General features: G+C 38.8%; 1 protein-coding gene across 1 annotated transcript in view; it reads left to right on the top strand.

The window, feature by feature from the left end:
• Nucleotides 1–16,210, top strand: part of LOC140197682 (uncharacterized bromodomain-containing protein 10) — a 77,249-nt gene that overhangs the window by 13,002 nt on the left and 48,037 nt on the right. Inside the window, exons 2-3 of the mRNA XM_072257992.1 lie at nt 9,341–9,529; nt 13,723–15,170. Of these exons, the coding sequence (XP_072114093.1) occupies nt 9,341–9,529; nt 13,723–15,170 (1,637 nt within the window). The remainder of the gene's footprint in view (nt 1–9,340; nt 9,530–13,722; nt 15,171–16,210) is intronic.

Raw genomic sequence — 16,210 nt, 5'->3', positions numbered from 1 at the left:
AGGTCATTTACATTTAAAGTGATAAATACATTCTTTTTTGGGGGGTGAAGGTGGTTAGCATGTTTTCATGCGGGGAAGAGATATGGTTTGGATTGCACTGACTGAAGGTAGTAGATATAAATTCAATAATTGCATTCAAGAAAACTGAATAAGTGTGCATATAAGGTTTGTCTGTCAAAGTGCTGATAGATTTGATGGGCTAAATAATTTCTTGCAGTATTCTTATCAAGTGACATCAAATCTAAATAAATGCAGCTGTCCTCAATTTGTTGCTTATTTTGATTCTTTCATTTGGGAATCAATGAAACATTTAAAAATACTTTAAAGATAGGGCAGAGTTTCGTTTTGGACACAAAAGAAACCAAAACACACAAGCACAGACTTATAAAGTTGTCCAACAGTATGATTCCTGGCAGTGGCTTTTGTAGTCAGTTTGAAGTTAAATGAAAGAACCATTATTTCCTCAATTTTTAACCACTTGCTGTTTTCAACCATCAGGTTTTCATCTCTTTGATGTGTGACAGATAGTTTAGCTTTTGTCAGTCTGCTTAGTCGGTGTATTTAGCTTGCCAGTTCTATGCATGATAAAATAAATTATTAAAATGTTGGTCTATCTTGAGTAATCTGAGACAGAAAGCAAAATAATGTACTCTTCTTAGCTGTTTGTAGAATTGTACTTGGGTTAATTATGAGGAAATGTTACCTTAACAATGTTCCTGGTTTCTGATTATAGGATGTTTTTGATGAGACTGAAGTACTTGCAACATCTTCGTTTTTTAACTATAGAGGTTAAAGTATTGCAAAATATATGAAACATTTGAATTTTATGTTAACATAGTATTTCATTAAAGAAAACCTCCGAGTAGGGAAATGACGATGTATTACTTTCTCTTCCAGTCTATTTATACAGTAAGTGGCATGTTAAGTTATTATTAGTTCTCTATTGGTCACAAAACGGTTTCATGTTGAGCAATTGTTTTTCAATGGAATCGGCATCTGTTTGATTGGAGTGCAAATACTAATATGGCTTAGAATAGGGGACTTCATAACTTCAGATCTATAAAATATACTGTTTACATTTTCTGCATAGTTAGCAGCTGGATTAATCATTTAGATGGAATAAAATATGTGAGATAAAACATGTTATGAATATAAACTAATTCTAAATTGGTGCTAAAGACAATAAGATCATAGCATAATTAGGCCACTCAGCCCATCAAGTTTGCTGTACTATTCGATCATGGTTGACTTATTTTCCATCTCTAACTCATTCTTCTGCTTTCTCTGCACAATCTTTGATGTCCTTACTAACTAGGAACCTATCAACCTCTATTTTAAATATACCCAGTAACTTGAATTCCACAGATTAACCAACCTTTGACTAGGCCAAAGAGAATCCTCCTTATCTGTGTTCTAAAGGGATGTCCTTTTATTCTGGGGCTTTGCACACTGGTTCTAAACTGCCCCACTATTGGAAGTTGCCTCTCCATTACATGGGCCTTTCAGTATTTGGTAGGTTTCATTGAAATCGCCCGTCATCGTTCTAAACTCCAGTGGGTATAGGCCAGAACCATCAAACACTCCTCATGCTTAACGCTTTAATTCTTTGGATTATTCTCGTAAACCTCCTGGACCCTCTCCAATGCCACCACATCTTAAATTGTTCATTCGTTATGTGCCATGTCATATGATGTAGATTATCATGGTCTTTTCATGACTATGATTGTTCTTGGTAAATTTTTCTACAGAAGTGGTATGCCATTGCCTTTTTCTGGGCAGTTTATTTCCAAGACGGGCAACCCCAACCATTATCAATACTCTTCAGAGATTTCCTACCTAGACTTGTGATGTGCATCAGAAGCTCATACGACCATACACCACCTGCTCCTGTGGCTCATGTTACACCGATCTAGGGGCTAAGCCTTGCCCAAGGATGACCCTGCAGGCTCGCAGGGAGGAGTGCCTTGCACCTCCTTCAGTAGAAACATATCTCCACTCTGCAACCTATTTTTTTTACATAATGGGGCCCAAAACTGCTCACGGTACTCCAAATGCTGTCTGATCAATGTCTTGTAGCCTCAGCATTACATCCTTGCTTTTGTATTCTAGTCCTCTTGAAATGAATGCTATTATTTGCATTTGTCTTCTTTTACTACTGATGCAACCTGCAAGTTATCATCAGGGGATCCTGTAATAGGACTCTCTAGGCCCTTGCATCTCTTTCTGGATTCGCTTCCCATTTAGAAAATAATTCATGCCTTTATTACTTCTACCAAATTGCATGAACATGCACGTACCTGCATTGTATTCCATCTGCCATATCTTTACCCATTCTGATCTGTCCAGGTCCTTTTGCAGATTCCCCACTGAAGAAAAGACTATTCCTCTTTACAATTATTCCTTTCTCTTTAAGGTATTGAGTTTGTAGGATCTGTACAAGCCAGCATTATAATGTGATATAAGTGTTTTTAGGCTGCTTAATCAGAAAGTAGAGTAACTAAATTCAAAGTAAATTGATTAGCAAAGCACATATGTGTTACCATATACTACCTTGAGACTCATTTTCTTATAGGCATTTACAGCAAAAATAAATACGATAGAATGTTATGGAAAAAATATACATAAAGACAATTACCAGTATGCAAAAGAAGACAAACTGTGTAAATAAAAATAATACTGAAAACATGAGTGTCGAGTCCTTGAAAGTGAGTCTGTAGGTTGTAGAATCATTCAGAATAGTGGTGAATGAAGTTATCCAGGTCAGTTCAGGAGCCTGGTGTTGCAGGTTAATAACTTCCTGCACCTGATGATGTGTACCTAAGGCTTCTGTACCTCCTGCAGTCGCGAGATGAGGGCATGGTCTAGATCAGAGGTTCCCAACCTGGAGTCCATGCACCCCTCAGTTAATGGTTGGGAAACTCTGGCCTAAATGGTGGGGGATGCTGCTTTCTTGTGGCAGCACTCTATGTAAATGTATTGAACAGTGGGTAGGGCTTTGCCTGTAATGTACTGGGCCGTATCCATTACTTTCCATAGCCTTTTCTGTTCTTGGCCATTGGTGTTTCCATAGCATGCTATAATGCAACCAATTGGTGTGCTCTCGACTGTGCATCAATTAAAGTTTGCCTAAGTTTTTGGTGAGATGCCTAAGCTATGCAAACTTTTAAGAAGGTCTTGCCTTTTTTAGTGATGACACTTTAGTGTGTGGGTCCCAGGAAAGATCTTTCGATATGTTGAAGCCAAGGAATTGGAAGTTATTGACCCTCTCCATCTCTGTTCCCATAATAAGGACTGCTCAAGGACCTCCCCTGCTTCTTCCTGTAGCTGATAATCAGCTGTTTGGTTTTACTCATGTTGATTAAGAGGTTATTGTGGCACTACTTATCCATATTTTTAATCTTCCTCCCATATGCCAGTTTGTCACCTTGTTTGATTTGGCCAACAACCGTACTATCTTAGCAAACTTAAAATGCAACATTGGAACTGTACGTAGCCACACAATTATAAGTATGAATTGAGTGGGTGGGGGGGGGGGGGAGAGTACATAGCACTATGGTGCTGTGAGTATTTTATCATGTCCCAGCTGAAGCAAAAATAAAGTTAAAAACCAGAGTATATCTAGAATCCAGCTAATTTGTTTGGTTTAGATATTTTCTGGTGAGCCATTATTCATGAGCATTGGAATATAAAAATACAGGAAATAAAACGTGTTTTCTCAGAAATAGGATTGGAGTAATTCATTTATGGCTTTATTCTCCCTAGAATGTGAAAGCTGAGGGATGATCTGATAGAAATATATAAAATGTAAGGGGAATAGAGAGGGTAGATAGTATAAATCTTTTCCCCATGGTGAGGCAGATATTCTTATAACTTTTAAGAAGCATTTAGACAAGTACTTGAATTGCTAACCCATAGAAGGCTATGAACCTAATGTGGGAAATGGGATTTGTTTGGATCGGTGCAATGAGTGGCATGGATGTGGCGGACTGAAGGACTTGTTTCTGTGCTATATGACTCTGAGCTATAATAGATGTCTCACTTACTATTAGTGTCTATGCATTATCGAGTTGACACCATGACAGGTTGCACACCACTGAATGCCATGAAACATGTCTAGGCTGCTCTGGAGGAGAATCATATATTTTGTGAAAATTTCACAATTTTCCACTGCAGTTGATTGCTTGTTTCTTATTGCAATTAATTTGTGTGGAGCTGCGTGATCTAATTTCTAACATATTTACTCAAAACTTCTGATTTTCTTCCTTGTGCTAAAGTTTTGGGTTTCCACTGTTTGGAAGCAGGTATTTTGATTTACTGTTTTGTGAAGGCACTGCACAGCATTTTTTTTAATCACCAGGAAGATGTAATGCGAAGTATTTGGTCACTTTACATTGTTCAAGGAGGTTAATTCTTTCTGTTTTTAATCCTGTTATATTCCATTCTTTTGTCATCATAATGACATCCCTAATCCTGATCAGTCTACAGAAAAAGGATTAAAACATGCACACTGAATTTAAAAATGTAGACCAATTAGATGTCGAAATAATTTGACTTTTCATCCACATATTTCAATTGTCTAGTACTTGGGGGATGTTAAGTCATATGTAATAAAACACACTCACAATGTTTTGGAAGCATCTTCACCACTAATTTGCAGAATTTCAGTATTTCATTATAGGTAGATTCCACAATATATTCCAGTAGGATGATTATACACTAAGACCCCGCATAGCGTAGATTCATTGCAATGCGGTTATTCAATTCTTTATAGAAATTTTTAAAAATGACAATAATTCATTCTGAACAACACTTAAAATTCTCAGGAGTGGCCACTATTTGAGTAAGTATTCAATCAGCAAATGAGAGCGACTTGCGTATGCCCTGAGCCACTCAGAGCCAATCATGTATTAGTTCATTGTCTACCTCCCCAGCGTGTGTAAGCGTTCTTGCTCCCTCGCCAACTTATTCCATTTTTTTCACCCATAATGTCTGGAAAACGGCCTGCAGATCCCAGTGAGGGTGGTACATCTAAGGTATCTAGGAAAAGTATTAGCATGGATGTGAAACTGCAAGTGATACTGCGATTGGAAACTGCTGAGCGTCAGGTTGATGTTGCCACCTCTTTGAAATTGGCCACATTGACGATCAGAACAATTATAAAAAAGGCAGACAGGATAAGAGCTTCTGCAACAGTGACCTCAGGGTTATCAATGAAGGTGAATCATTCAAGGAGCCATTTGCTTGAAAAAATGGAAAATAGACTAAGTATATGGGTGGATGACTAAACACAAGAAAACATGCCCCTATTCCAGCTGATACTAATGGAAAAGGCAAGAAGCATCTTCAGTCATATTCAAGAAGAAGATACATTAGTAAAATTCACAGCCGGCGGAGGTTGGTTTGATAGACTTAAGCAGCACAGTAACCTCCATAACATGCATATCTCTGGTGAAGCAGCTAGTACCCTGGATTTTCCTGAAACTCTGAAGGCCATAATTGAGAAGGACAGTTATTCTCCCAAGCTTGTCTTCAATGTGGATGAAGTGGACCTATTTTGGAAAAGAATGCCTTCTAGTACTTTCATCTTCTGAGAAGAGAAACATGCATCTGCGTTCAAGGCTGCAAAGGACAGTTAACTCTCTTGCAAGGAAGCAATGCTAACTGATTCCTAAGCTCCGGAACCTGGGCCTTAGCACTCAGATCTGCAGCTGGATCTTCAGCTTCCTCATAGACAGGACCCAGGCTGTAAAAATAGGGGACAAGCTTTCCTCTACAATCACTTTGAGCACCGCTGCCCCCTGCTGTACTCACTGTACACCCATGATTATGTAGCCAAGTTTTCATCGAACTCAATATATAAGTTTGCTGATGACACAACAATTGTAGGCCGTATCTCGGGTAATGATGAGTTTGACTACAGAGAGGAAATTAAGAACCTGGTGGCATGGTGTGAAGACAGTAACCTATCCCTCAACGTCAGCAAGATGAGGAATTGGTTGTTGACTTCAGAAGGAGTAGCAGGCCGCACGACCCAATTTACATTGGTGGTGCGCAAGTGGAACGGGTCAAAATCTTTAAGTTCCTCCAGGTCAAAATCACAAATGACCTGACTTGGTCCAACCAAGCAGAGTCCACTGCCAAGAAGGCCCACCAGTGCCTTTACTTCCTGAGAAAACTAAAGAAGTTTGGCCTGTCCCCTAAAACCCTCACTAATTTTTATAGATGCATCGTAGAAAGCATTCTTCTAGAGTGCATCACAACCTGGTATGGAAGTTGTTCTGTCCAAGACCGGAAGAAGCTGCAGAAGATCGTGAACACGGCGCAGCACATCACACAAACCAATCTTCTGTCCGTGGACTCACTTAACACCACACGCTGTCGGAGCAGTGCTGCCAGGATAATCAAGGACACGACCCACACAGCCAAAACGCTTTTCGTCCCTCTTCCCTCCGGGAGAAGGCTCAGGAGCTTGAAGACTCGTACAGCCAGATTTGGGAACAGCTTCTTTCCAACTGTGATAAGACTGCAGAACGGATCCTGACCCGGATCTGGGCCATACCCTCCAAATATCCGGACCTGCCTCTGGGTTTTTTTGCATTACCTTATTTTCCATTTTTCTATTTTCTATTTATGATTTATAATTTAGGTTTTTAATATTTACTATTGATTTGTAATCCAGGGAGCGGGAAGCGCAGAATCAAATATTGCTATGATGATTGTACGTTCTAGTATCAATTGTTTGGCGACAATAAAGTATAAAGTAAAGTATAAAGTATGATTGTGTATTGCTCTGAAACATCATGAGCAGTGAAAGGCATTTTAAAGTCAAGTCTACCAGTGATTTGGAAATCAAACAAGAAAGCCTGGGTGACGATTGATGTTTAACAAAATTGGTTCGTTTCATTTCTGTCTGGCAGTGAACCAGTATTGTGAGGAGCATGACCTTGAACCTAAAGCATTGTTAATGCTTGAAAATGCCCCAGGCCACCCTGAGAACTTTGACAGGCTTCGGACCTGCATTCCTGTAGAAGTGGTTTACCTTCCACCCAACATCACTTCATTACTCCAACCAAAGGATCAAGGAGTAATATCAAATTTTAAAGCTACTACCTTTGTTGCACATTCAAGCAACTTGTAGAGGAAACTAAAGGTCAAGACAAATAATCCATCAAACAATTTTGGAAAAACTACAGGGTCATGAAAGCTGTAGACCATATCAGAGCAGCCTGGGATGAAGTAACTTACAAAATTCATGAACGGAGTGTGGAAGAAGCTATGGCCAGAAGCATGCAACGGCATCCTAGGATGTCAGGAGCAGTCATCCAAAACATCATTGAACTGGCCGATGAAGTGGGATTAGAGGATGTTAATGACGACGATGTGAAGAGTTACTGCATTCTCGTGGTGAGAAGCTTAATAACGAAGAGCTTGGAAAATTGACACAGCAACGTATCCTGGGTGAATCTGAGGACACGGATGGACGAGAGGAAACACCAGCAAGAAACCTCATCACAAAATTCCTCTGCACTAGCCTCACCACAATCACATAAATTTTGGACCAGTTTATTGATATTGACCATGACTGTGTGCAAAGGAATAAAGCAAAGAAGGTGTTCTCAACATGATTTCCTGTTTCTGAGAACTGCTTCATGAGAGGAAACTTAGGAACAGGCAGTCAAATCTTGACGCCTACCTGAAGAAGAAGCCAAAGTTGGAGGAGAACCCACAGCCGGTCCCTCCTCTAAGATGTAACCACCACCACCCGCTTCCCTCCACTGATGCTGCAATGTGTTGCTGTTCCACTGATGTACAGATTAGACCTATTTGTGTGTTTGTTACAGCATGAATTACTGTTATACATAAAATAATATCATGGGTTTGATTTTTTTTTAAATCACACACGTCCATTTACGTAATGTATGACCCCTCATAGCACTGATTTACATAGAGCTACACCTCCGGGGAATGAATGCTCAGCATTAAGCAGGGTCTGAGTGTGATGACCGGAATACATTTTTATACAACTGACAAATTAATTCATTGCTGTAAAGATTAGCAATATTTGCAGCCAGTACAAATCATGTCCAGTTCATTCTAGCTGTTTATGAAGTAATCTTATGTGGAAATGTTTTGCTCTGTGTGGTACTAAAAGCGAATCTTGAAACTGAATTTTTGTCCTTTAAGGCATAGAGTTCAGTGATTTGAGAAATACTGCTTAAGAAATCTATGGAGTTGCTGTAGTGAATTTTGTAGATGGTATACATGACAGACGGATCTACTTTGGAAGGAATTAATGTTATGGATGGAGGACCTGAAGCCGATTAAATTGACTGCTTTTAATCTTTGAGTCTTGGTTTGGAAAATAATGGAGTTACACTCAATGATTCAAAGTACACTTTTAAAATTATCGAAGTATGCTTGCAATATACAACCCTGAGATGCAAGTTAAAAATATTAATTTTTCTGGTTTGTGGAAGGGTTTGATATGACAGCTACTTGCAGCATACTCAACTTCTGAACTTGCTGTTGCAATCACATTATTTATGTGATTGGTTTGTTTTAGATTCTGGTTAATGGTGTTCTGTGACATATTGATAATGTAGGTAATTGTGTCTTGGAAGATCAAAGGTGTGTGATTAGGGTCTCTGTGAGATGGCCATTTTCCCTCATACTGTGCCATGAATATTTCTTGCCGCTGGTTTAGGCTGTTGATATTTCAGAGCAGACTAGTTATGTTTAGAATTATGTACAGGCCAGACTGGGGACTGCAGGTAGATCTTCTGTACACATGCAAAAATCACTTTTTTAAAATTTTTGTATGATTCATTTTGCTTAATTTAACAAACATACCTTTTCAAACTGCCTTCACATTACTGTCATGTAATGCTTTCTCTGTTGCCATACAATATATAATTTTCTTTTTATCAAATCTATTCCAGCCTCTTGTAACCAAAAATATGCTATATCTAAAACGTGCCAAAAGATAGAGGTACCTAAAATATGACACTTGTTTACATTGCATATTTGGATATGTAATTCAATATTCTTTCATTCTTTGGGTATTGACACAAGACCTGTGTTTATGGTACATCTCTAAAAGCTTGTGAACATTTTAGTTGCTGCTGAATGTTTGTTGTAGGCAGTTATGTCTGAGCAGATCAAGACAATTTAATGACCATTACATAAAGATTAAAAGGCTTTGGAATGTATCTTCCACTCCTAATGCATTTTGGTATCAATGTGTTAAATAATCTTTGTTGAATGACTTGATTCATTATTCAACTTCTTTGGTCATTACTATGTTTTTGTCATGGATTATTGTTTCTTCTGTACATTCAAGACCGTTAAGAGAAAAGACAACCATCGCAGTTACGTCCAAAGGCCGTTATGGTTTGGAAGAGGAGCGAGGGGCCACTCGTCGGCGTTCCATGCCACGCAGCTTAGGTGGCATGTCCACAGGCGTCACAGAGTCCATAATGATTCAGGCTTTGAGACAAGAGGAACAGCAGCGAGCAAGGGAAGAAAAGAGGTGAGGTATATTCAAGATTATACTAGTATTTCTATTTGAACAGAAGTAAAATGTTTGGTTCTTATAATTCCTAGAAATTCCAATAGAGAGGAAAGCTATTTAATCCATTGTGTCTCTGCTGGTGCTAACAAAATAACCAGTGCTCTGAATTTCAGCCTTTTTTTTTTCTGTCTGTTTATATTCCTTTTCAAATTCTTATCATTAACTTTTGTAATATAGAATTCATTTCCTTAACAGCAACCCGCAGCAAATCCTAGCAAGTCATTTTTCCAATAATTGAGTTTCTTTTCTATTTGGTCCAGGTACTCTACCTGTTTTCTGAGTGCTCTGTGTTTAATTGTAATTATCTGTTTGATTCCCACATGGCATTCATTGTTGATTAGAAAAGTACATCAAATCGATCATTGCTTTCATATATTAAAAGATATACGTTATATTAAAAGGTAAATACAACAGATTAAATAGCATGTTGGTTTACACAATATTTCAGGAAAAGGGACTGTTTGACCTATCAAGTCTGTATAGGCTGTATGTGAGCTCATTTGATCTAATTCCAATATTGGGTCCACTCTCCATAGCCCTTCAAATTCTTACTTTTGAATGATAATCCAGCATTAAAAGTGAGTCTTCTGCTACTACCTGGCAGAGCTTTTCAGATCCCACATCCTAGTTCTTTAACCTTTTGTCAGTGGAAACTCTTTCTGCCTCTGTGTTTTGTCTATATCCTTCCTGATTTTAAATGTTTCCATTGGATTTTCCTGCAATCAGTTTTTCAAGAACAGCTCCAACTTTTCCACCACTCTAGAGTCATTTAGGTAAATTGTTTTAGCAACCTTCCCAAAACTTTTTATCATTCCTGAAGCCCCGGTAGCAAATGCGATGAAGTGCTACTCTGTCCAAGTGATACAGCATTTACAATTGATTTGTCCACTAATTATTGGATTGTGACTTGCATTCTGTTTAGAACATGTGGAACAAGCAGAAGACTAACATTCTATGTTTTCTTGTATATTTGTTAATTAAATTTATTGCTCCTGCTGTTAAGTTTCAGGTTTGAGGACATGAACTATTTCAGCATTCCTCCATTTCCTTTATAGGGATGATTTTTGCTATGGTGTGAGGAAGTCTCTGCAACTCATCTCAAAAACCATTTTGCAGGTTAAAACACACATTTCCTAATGAAGTATTCACCCTAAGTATTGAGGGTGTGAACTCATCTGGGATGTGGTTTCATGATACTCACTACACCAGTACCTCAACTGGAAAGGAGATATGCCTAAAAACTGGATGAGAATTAGGCACCCAAGAAAACTGAAAATACACTAATAGGCTTTCCATTGCATTATTGAATAAGCAAGTATTTTGTATCTATTTGTTTAATGGGTTGGATGGTAGGGGTACCTAAGGTGAGGTGATGTATTTGGAGCTAAGTAGCTTTCATTATGTTGTGCTTGCTATTTTTTGCTGCTCTGGTGTAAAATAATCAAATATTATCTGTGATTTTGAGCATTCAGGATTTCTTTATGGAATAGTAAATTGGAAGTCATGGAAAAAACTGAGCTCACTATTAGGTGAATGTTATACATTGTGACTTTCTTCACACTGGTACTTCAGATCTTATAAGAACCCATATCCACTATTGATCACACTGAGTTTTCAGTTTAAGTATTACCTGGCTGTTGAGTTTAAGGAGAGTAGAACCTACACATCTATGCCAGATTGTGCAGGAGGCCTGCAATACCTGGCCATCTAGCTCTACTAAAGGAGATGAACATTCCTTGATTTGTTAAACGATATAAATGCTGCTGACCTGTTACTCTCCTTCCTAAAGGGATCAGTAACAGCTGAACTAAGAGCAGCATAGTGTATTAATATATAGATAACCATTATGTTGGATCTTGCCGCTGGGTCTGTATTATCCCATTTCCAGGAGGGATGCCTTGTAATTGACTTGTTTACCTTGGCTCTTGCCAGATGTGGTCAGCTAAGAATCAGGACTCAGTTATCACCGCATGGATATGAGCTTAGACCCCTGCTCTACTTGCTTTACGCCTATGGCTATGTGGCTACGTACAGCTCCAACACAATCTGGAAGTTTGCTGATGACACCATGGTTGTGGGCTGTATCAAAGGTGGTGATGAATCAGCATACAGGAGGGAGATTGAAAAATTGGCTGAGTGGTGTAATAACAGTAACCTCTCACTCAATCTCAACAAGACCACTGAACTGATTGTAGACTTCAGGAGAAGGAAACCAGGGGTCCATAACCCAGTAAACATTGGAGGATCAGAGGTGGAGGGGGTCAGTAACTTTAAATTCCTGGGTGTCACTATCTGAGACAACCTGTCCTGAACCCATCATATAAATATTATTGCAAAGAAAGCACTATGGCCCCCTCTACTTTCTCAGCAGTCTGCGGAGGTTTGGCATGCTATCAAAAACCTTAGCAAACTTCTATGGATGTGTGATGGAAAGTGTGCTGGCTGGCTGATTTATGGTCTGGGAACACCAATGCCTTTGAGTGGAAAATCCTACAAAAAGTAGTGGATATCATGGCTAAAACCTTCCCAACTGTTAAGCACATCTACATGAAACTTTGCCGTGAAAAGCAGTACCCATCTTCAAAGATCCTCACTAAGCCCTTTCTCACTGCTGCCATCAAGTAGAAAGTACAAGTGCCTCAGGACTCTCACTGGCAGGTTCAAGAACAGTGACTGCCCCTCAACCATCGGGCTCTTGAACAAAAGAGGATAACTACGCTCATCTGCTTTTGGTATTCCCACAACTGGTGGTCTCACTTTAATGAATCTTTATCTTGTTATTTCATGCTTGTTACTTATTGCTATTTATTTATATTTGCATTTGCACAGTTTGTGTTCATTGATCCTGTTTACAGATACTGTTCTATAGGTTTGCTGGGTATGCCCACAGAAAAAGAATCTCAGGGTTGTATGTGGTGACATGTATGTACACTGATAATACATTTTAATTTGAACTTTGTCGTAGCTGTAAATAACTAGGATGTCATGGAGCTGAATCAAATTATAAATGATATTGCGGAAAAGGAGCAGTAATAACAGAACAAATAAAAGCAAGCTCTAAAGCAAATGTTGATAGTACTTTAATCACTTTTCAATACTTAGTTTCTCTTTTGCCTCTCATGTCATCGTGAACCTTGTATTTATTTATTTATACTTATTTACCGTATCACAGATATTTCAGTTTCATCCTCCTCTTCCTTTCCTCACACACCACAACCACAGTTTTTATAACATTTTCCAGATCTGACAGTGTAATTGGGCTGAAATGTCATCTTTTTCTCTGAGTAGATGCTGCATGTATTTCCAGTGTTCTTTTTTTTTGTATATATTTCCAGCATTTCTAGTATTTTGTAACATTTAACAACATTGATCATTGGGTATTACTATCTGAGAAATTCTGTCTCAACTTATGACTGATTTAACAGTACGGAATTACAGTAATTTTAGATTGATTATATAATCATCATGATGTTAGTTTCAATGACCTATTGCCATGATATATTTCCAAATCTGAATTATTTTATAGAAATTTAACTTAGCACACGGCAGCTGTAATGTTCTTTCAGTATTCCTCCCCTTTCCCTACCTGCTTGATCTACATGTCTGTCATAGTTCAATCACCCACCTCATCCCTGCTGTTGCCTCTACTACTCCTCCCATGTAAATTGGCTATCTCCCGTCTCCACTGTCAAGCCTGGTGCAGGGCTTAACGCAAAACCATCAACAATTCTTTTCCCCATAGATGCAGTTTGACCTGATGAATTTTCATGTAGATTTGATAGATTTCCTTTATACTGACAAATAGGGATTTATTCTTCACATAACATTTTTATGCACATAACAGGTGCTTGGATTATGAGACATCCATTGACTATCTCGCCGCACTTTAGTTTATTTCTGCATTATATTGTATAAAATATTTTGAATAGGGACACAACATTAATAAATACAATTGATTCTGCAGTTACTGGAAATCCAGAGCAACAAACAAAATGCTGAAGCAACCTAGATGCATGATATCAAACGAGGCATTAGAATGTTTTAGATGCTAGTGTGTGCACAGTTCCAGGATTTTATATAAAATCATGCTCTTGTTAGATGACTTTAGGTATCTTTATTATTAGACTGATGTTGAGTTTTTGCATCTCCAGATTACGTGAACAGGAGAGGAAGGAGGCAGAGGAAGCTGTCCAAAAAGAGATTGAAGAATGGGAGAAGAATCTACGAGGCCTGGCTGAACCTACTCGCATGGAGACACTTTGGGAGATTCCTGCCATTGGTCATTTTCTGTGTTTGGCTCAGCAGATTCTTAATTTGCCCGAAATTGTCTATTTTGACCTTGAACGCTGCCTTCTAATGCCCAAATGTAGTAGTTTTCTGGCTAAGATAATGACTTCTTTACTGAGCCCTCATCATCGCCGTGCAACTTTGCACCGTAAGCCACCTTTGCCATACAAAATGTGGGAAGCTGCATTGAAAAGAAAAGTGCAGCATTGGTATGTAGTGGTTGGACAGGCTGAAAATCCCAATCTTCAGGCTGAAAAACTTGGACTTTGTCCACAGTTTTTCCATGTTCTAGGAGAAACTAGCCCTTTGGAGACCAAGGCTTTCCACCAGATAACATTCTATAAGCGAGTTTGGTTGCTAAAGGGTCTAAGTGATCATGTATATGAAACACAGAAAGAGGTCCAAGATGCAGTTTTGGGGCAGCCCATCCATGAATGTAGGGAAGTAGTATTAGGATATGACTCTCATGAGAATGCATATGTCCATTTTCCACAGTTCTGTGGTGCAGACTTGCGGGTTTATAAACAATGCCCTCTTCCACCTCCTGAATTTCCTATTCCACCGATCAAAATTTTCAGAATGTCACAGCAGAGGTCAGAGGAGGCAAGAAACAGACTTTCATTGGAAAGCCCAGAAAAAACAAAATGTGATAAAAAAGAAACCACTAACAAAATAACTCACAATTCCAAAATGTCCTCTGAAGGAATTGACTCTGGTGACTTGGAAGGTTTTTATGTTAAAGTGGAATCAGGTTCTCAGTTTCTTTCTCAAAGTGAAGAAGAAATGAAAATCAGTTGTGAATGTAAAAATCATAGAATTTCAGCAGTAAAAAAAGAAAATGTTGGCTCCTGTAAAGAAAACCTGGTGAAGCCTGCTAGCCCTGGAGAAGTCGTGGGGTATGGGGAACCTCTTAGCCCGGGAGAAATTAGAATAACTGAAAATGGGGAGTTTTGTACTGATGACCCTGAACTGAGGAAAGGTGTGAAGCCATTGACTGAGAAAGCAATCAAGAGCTGCAAAACACTCATTAATGGAAGTCACTCTGAAAATTTGGATGTTAGCTGTCTGGTTGGTAAATTAAATAATATTTCTGCAAAACATTTCCTTGGAAAAATTGAGGAGCTTGAGATTGTTAAGTTGCATGTCAAGAAAAAGAAGAAGAAGAAAAAGAAATTGAAAGATGCAATGAATAAGACCTCACAGTTAAGATCAGATATAGTATGTCCAAATCCACTGAAGATTTGGAAGCCAGGAATCCAGAAAAAATCTCTACTAATAAAGAAGAAAACAAAACACAAAAAGCACAAATCTGGTTAGTGGCCTCTTGTGTTTTATATTCCATGTGAAGCTATTATGTGTACATGTTGATGTCTGTTTCTTCTGCCTAAAATATTAATATTTTAAAGATGGTTTACCATTTTTTATTGCTATAAACTATTTCATACACGTCATAAACTGGAGGATAAAAACATTGAACCCCTTCAGTTGAGTTTGTTTAGTTAGCTGGCAGAATTCATAGATGCAAATGCATTATATGTTGCTATTTGTACAATGATATATGCAGCCAATGCTTGATATTTTCTTATACACCCCTTCTCATCTGTAATGTGCTGTTGAGCTGCCGTGGACAACTGACAATTCAAATAGATAAATACTGATTGATCGAAGAGTTTGGGGCTACATGAAACTGCTACAGAAGAAGCCACGATCATATTGAATGGTGGGGCCAGGGTTCTCTGCCTCCTGTTCTCTTGTGTCAAAATTCCAAATGGCAGATGGAGTTTAATCCAAACAAGTGTGGGGTGTTGCAAGTCAGAGGGATCTTGAGGTGCAGTGCAAGGAGATAGTGACAAATAAGGCATTCGACAGACTTGCCTTCATTGATTCGGACCTTGAGTATAAAAGTCAGGAAGTCATGTTGTAGCTGTATAAAACTTTGGGTGGATTGTGCTTGGAGTATTGTGCACAGTTTTTGTCACCCTATTACAGAAGGGATGTGGAAGCTTTGCAAATAGTGCAGAACAGAGAGAAGTTCACCAGGATGCTGTCTGGGTTGGAGAATATGTAAAAGAAGAGGTTGGACGAACTTGACTGTTTTCTCTAGGGTGCTGAGGGGATACCTGATAGAGGTTCATGAATAGGGTAGCCAGGGCCTTTGTGCAGGGTGGAAATGTTTAATACCAGGGAGCATGAATTTAAGGCTGTAGTTCCCCACCTGGGACCTGCAGGCCCCTCGCTTAATGTTAGGGAACCATGGCATTAAAAAAAGTTGGTAACCCCTTATTTAAAGGGGAAGGGGGAAAGTTCACAGCGGTTGTGCGGCAATATTTCTTCACACAAAATGGTGGGTGC

The sequence above is a fragment of the Mobula birostris genome, chromosome 5, assembly GCF_030028105.1.
Source record: "Mobula birostris isolate sMobBir1 chromosome 5, sMobBir1.hap1, whole genome shotgun sequence".
NCBI classification, from domain to species: domain Eukaryota; kingdom Metazoa; phylum Chordata; class Chondrichthyes; order Myliobatiformes; family Myliobatidae; genus Mobula; species Mobula birostris.
The sequence above is the reverse complement of the archived record's forward strand: the minus strand, read 5'-3'. Positions and strand labels throughout refer to the sequence as shown.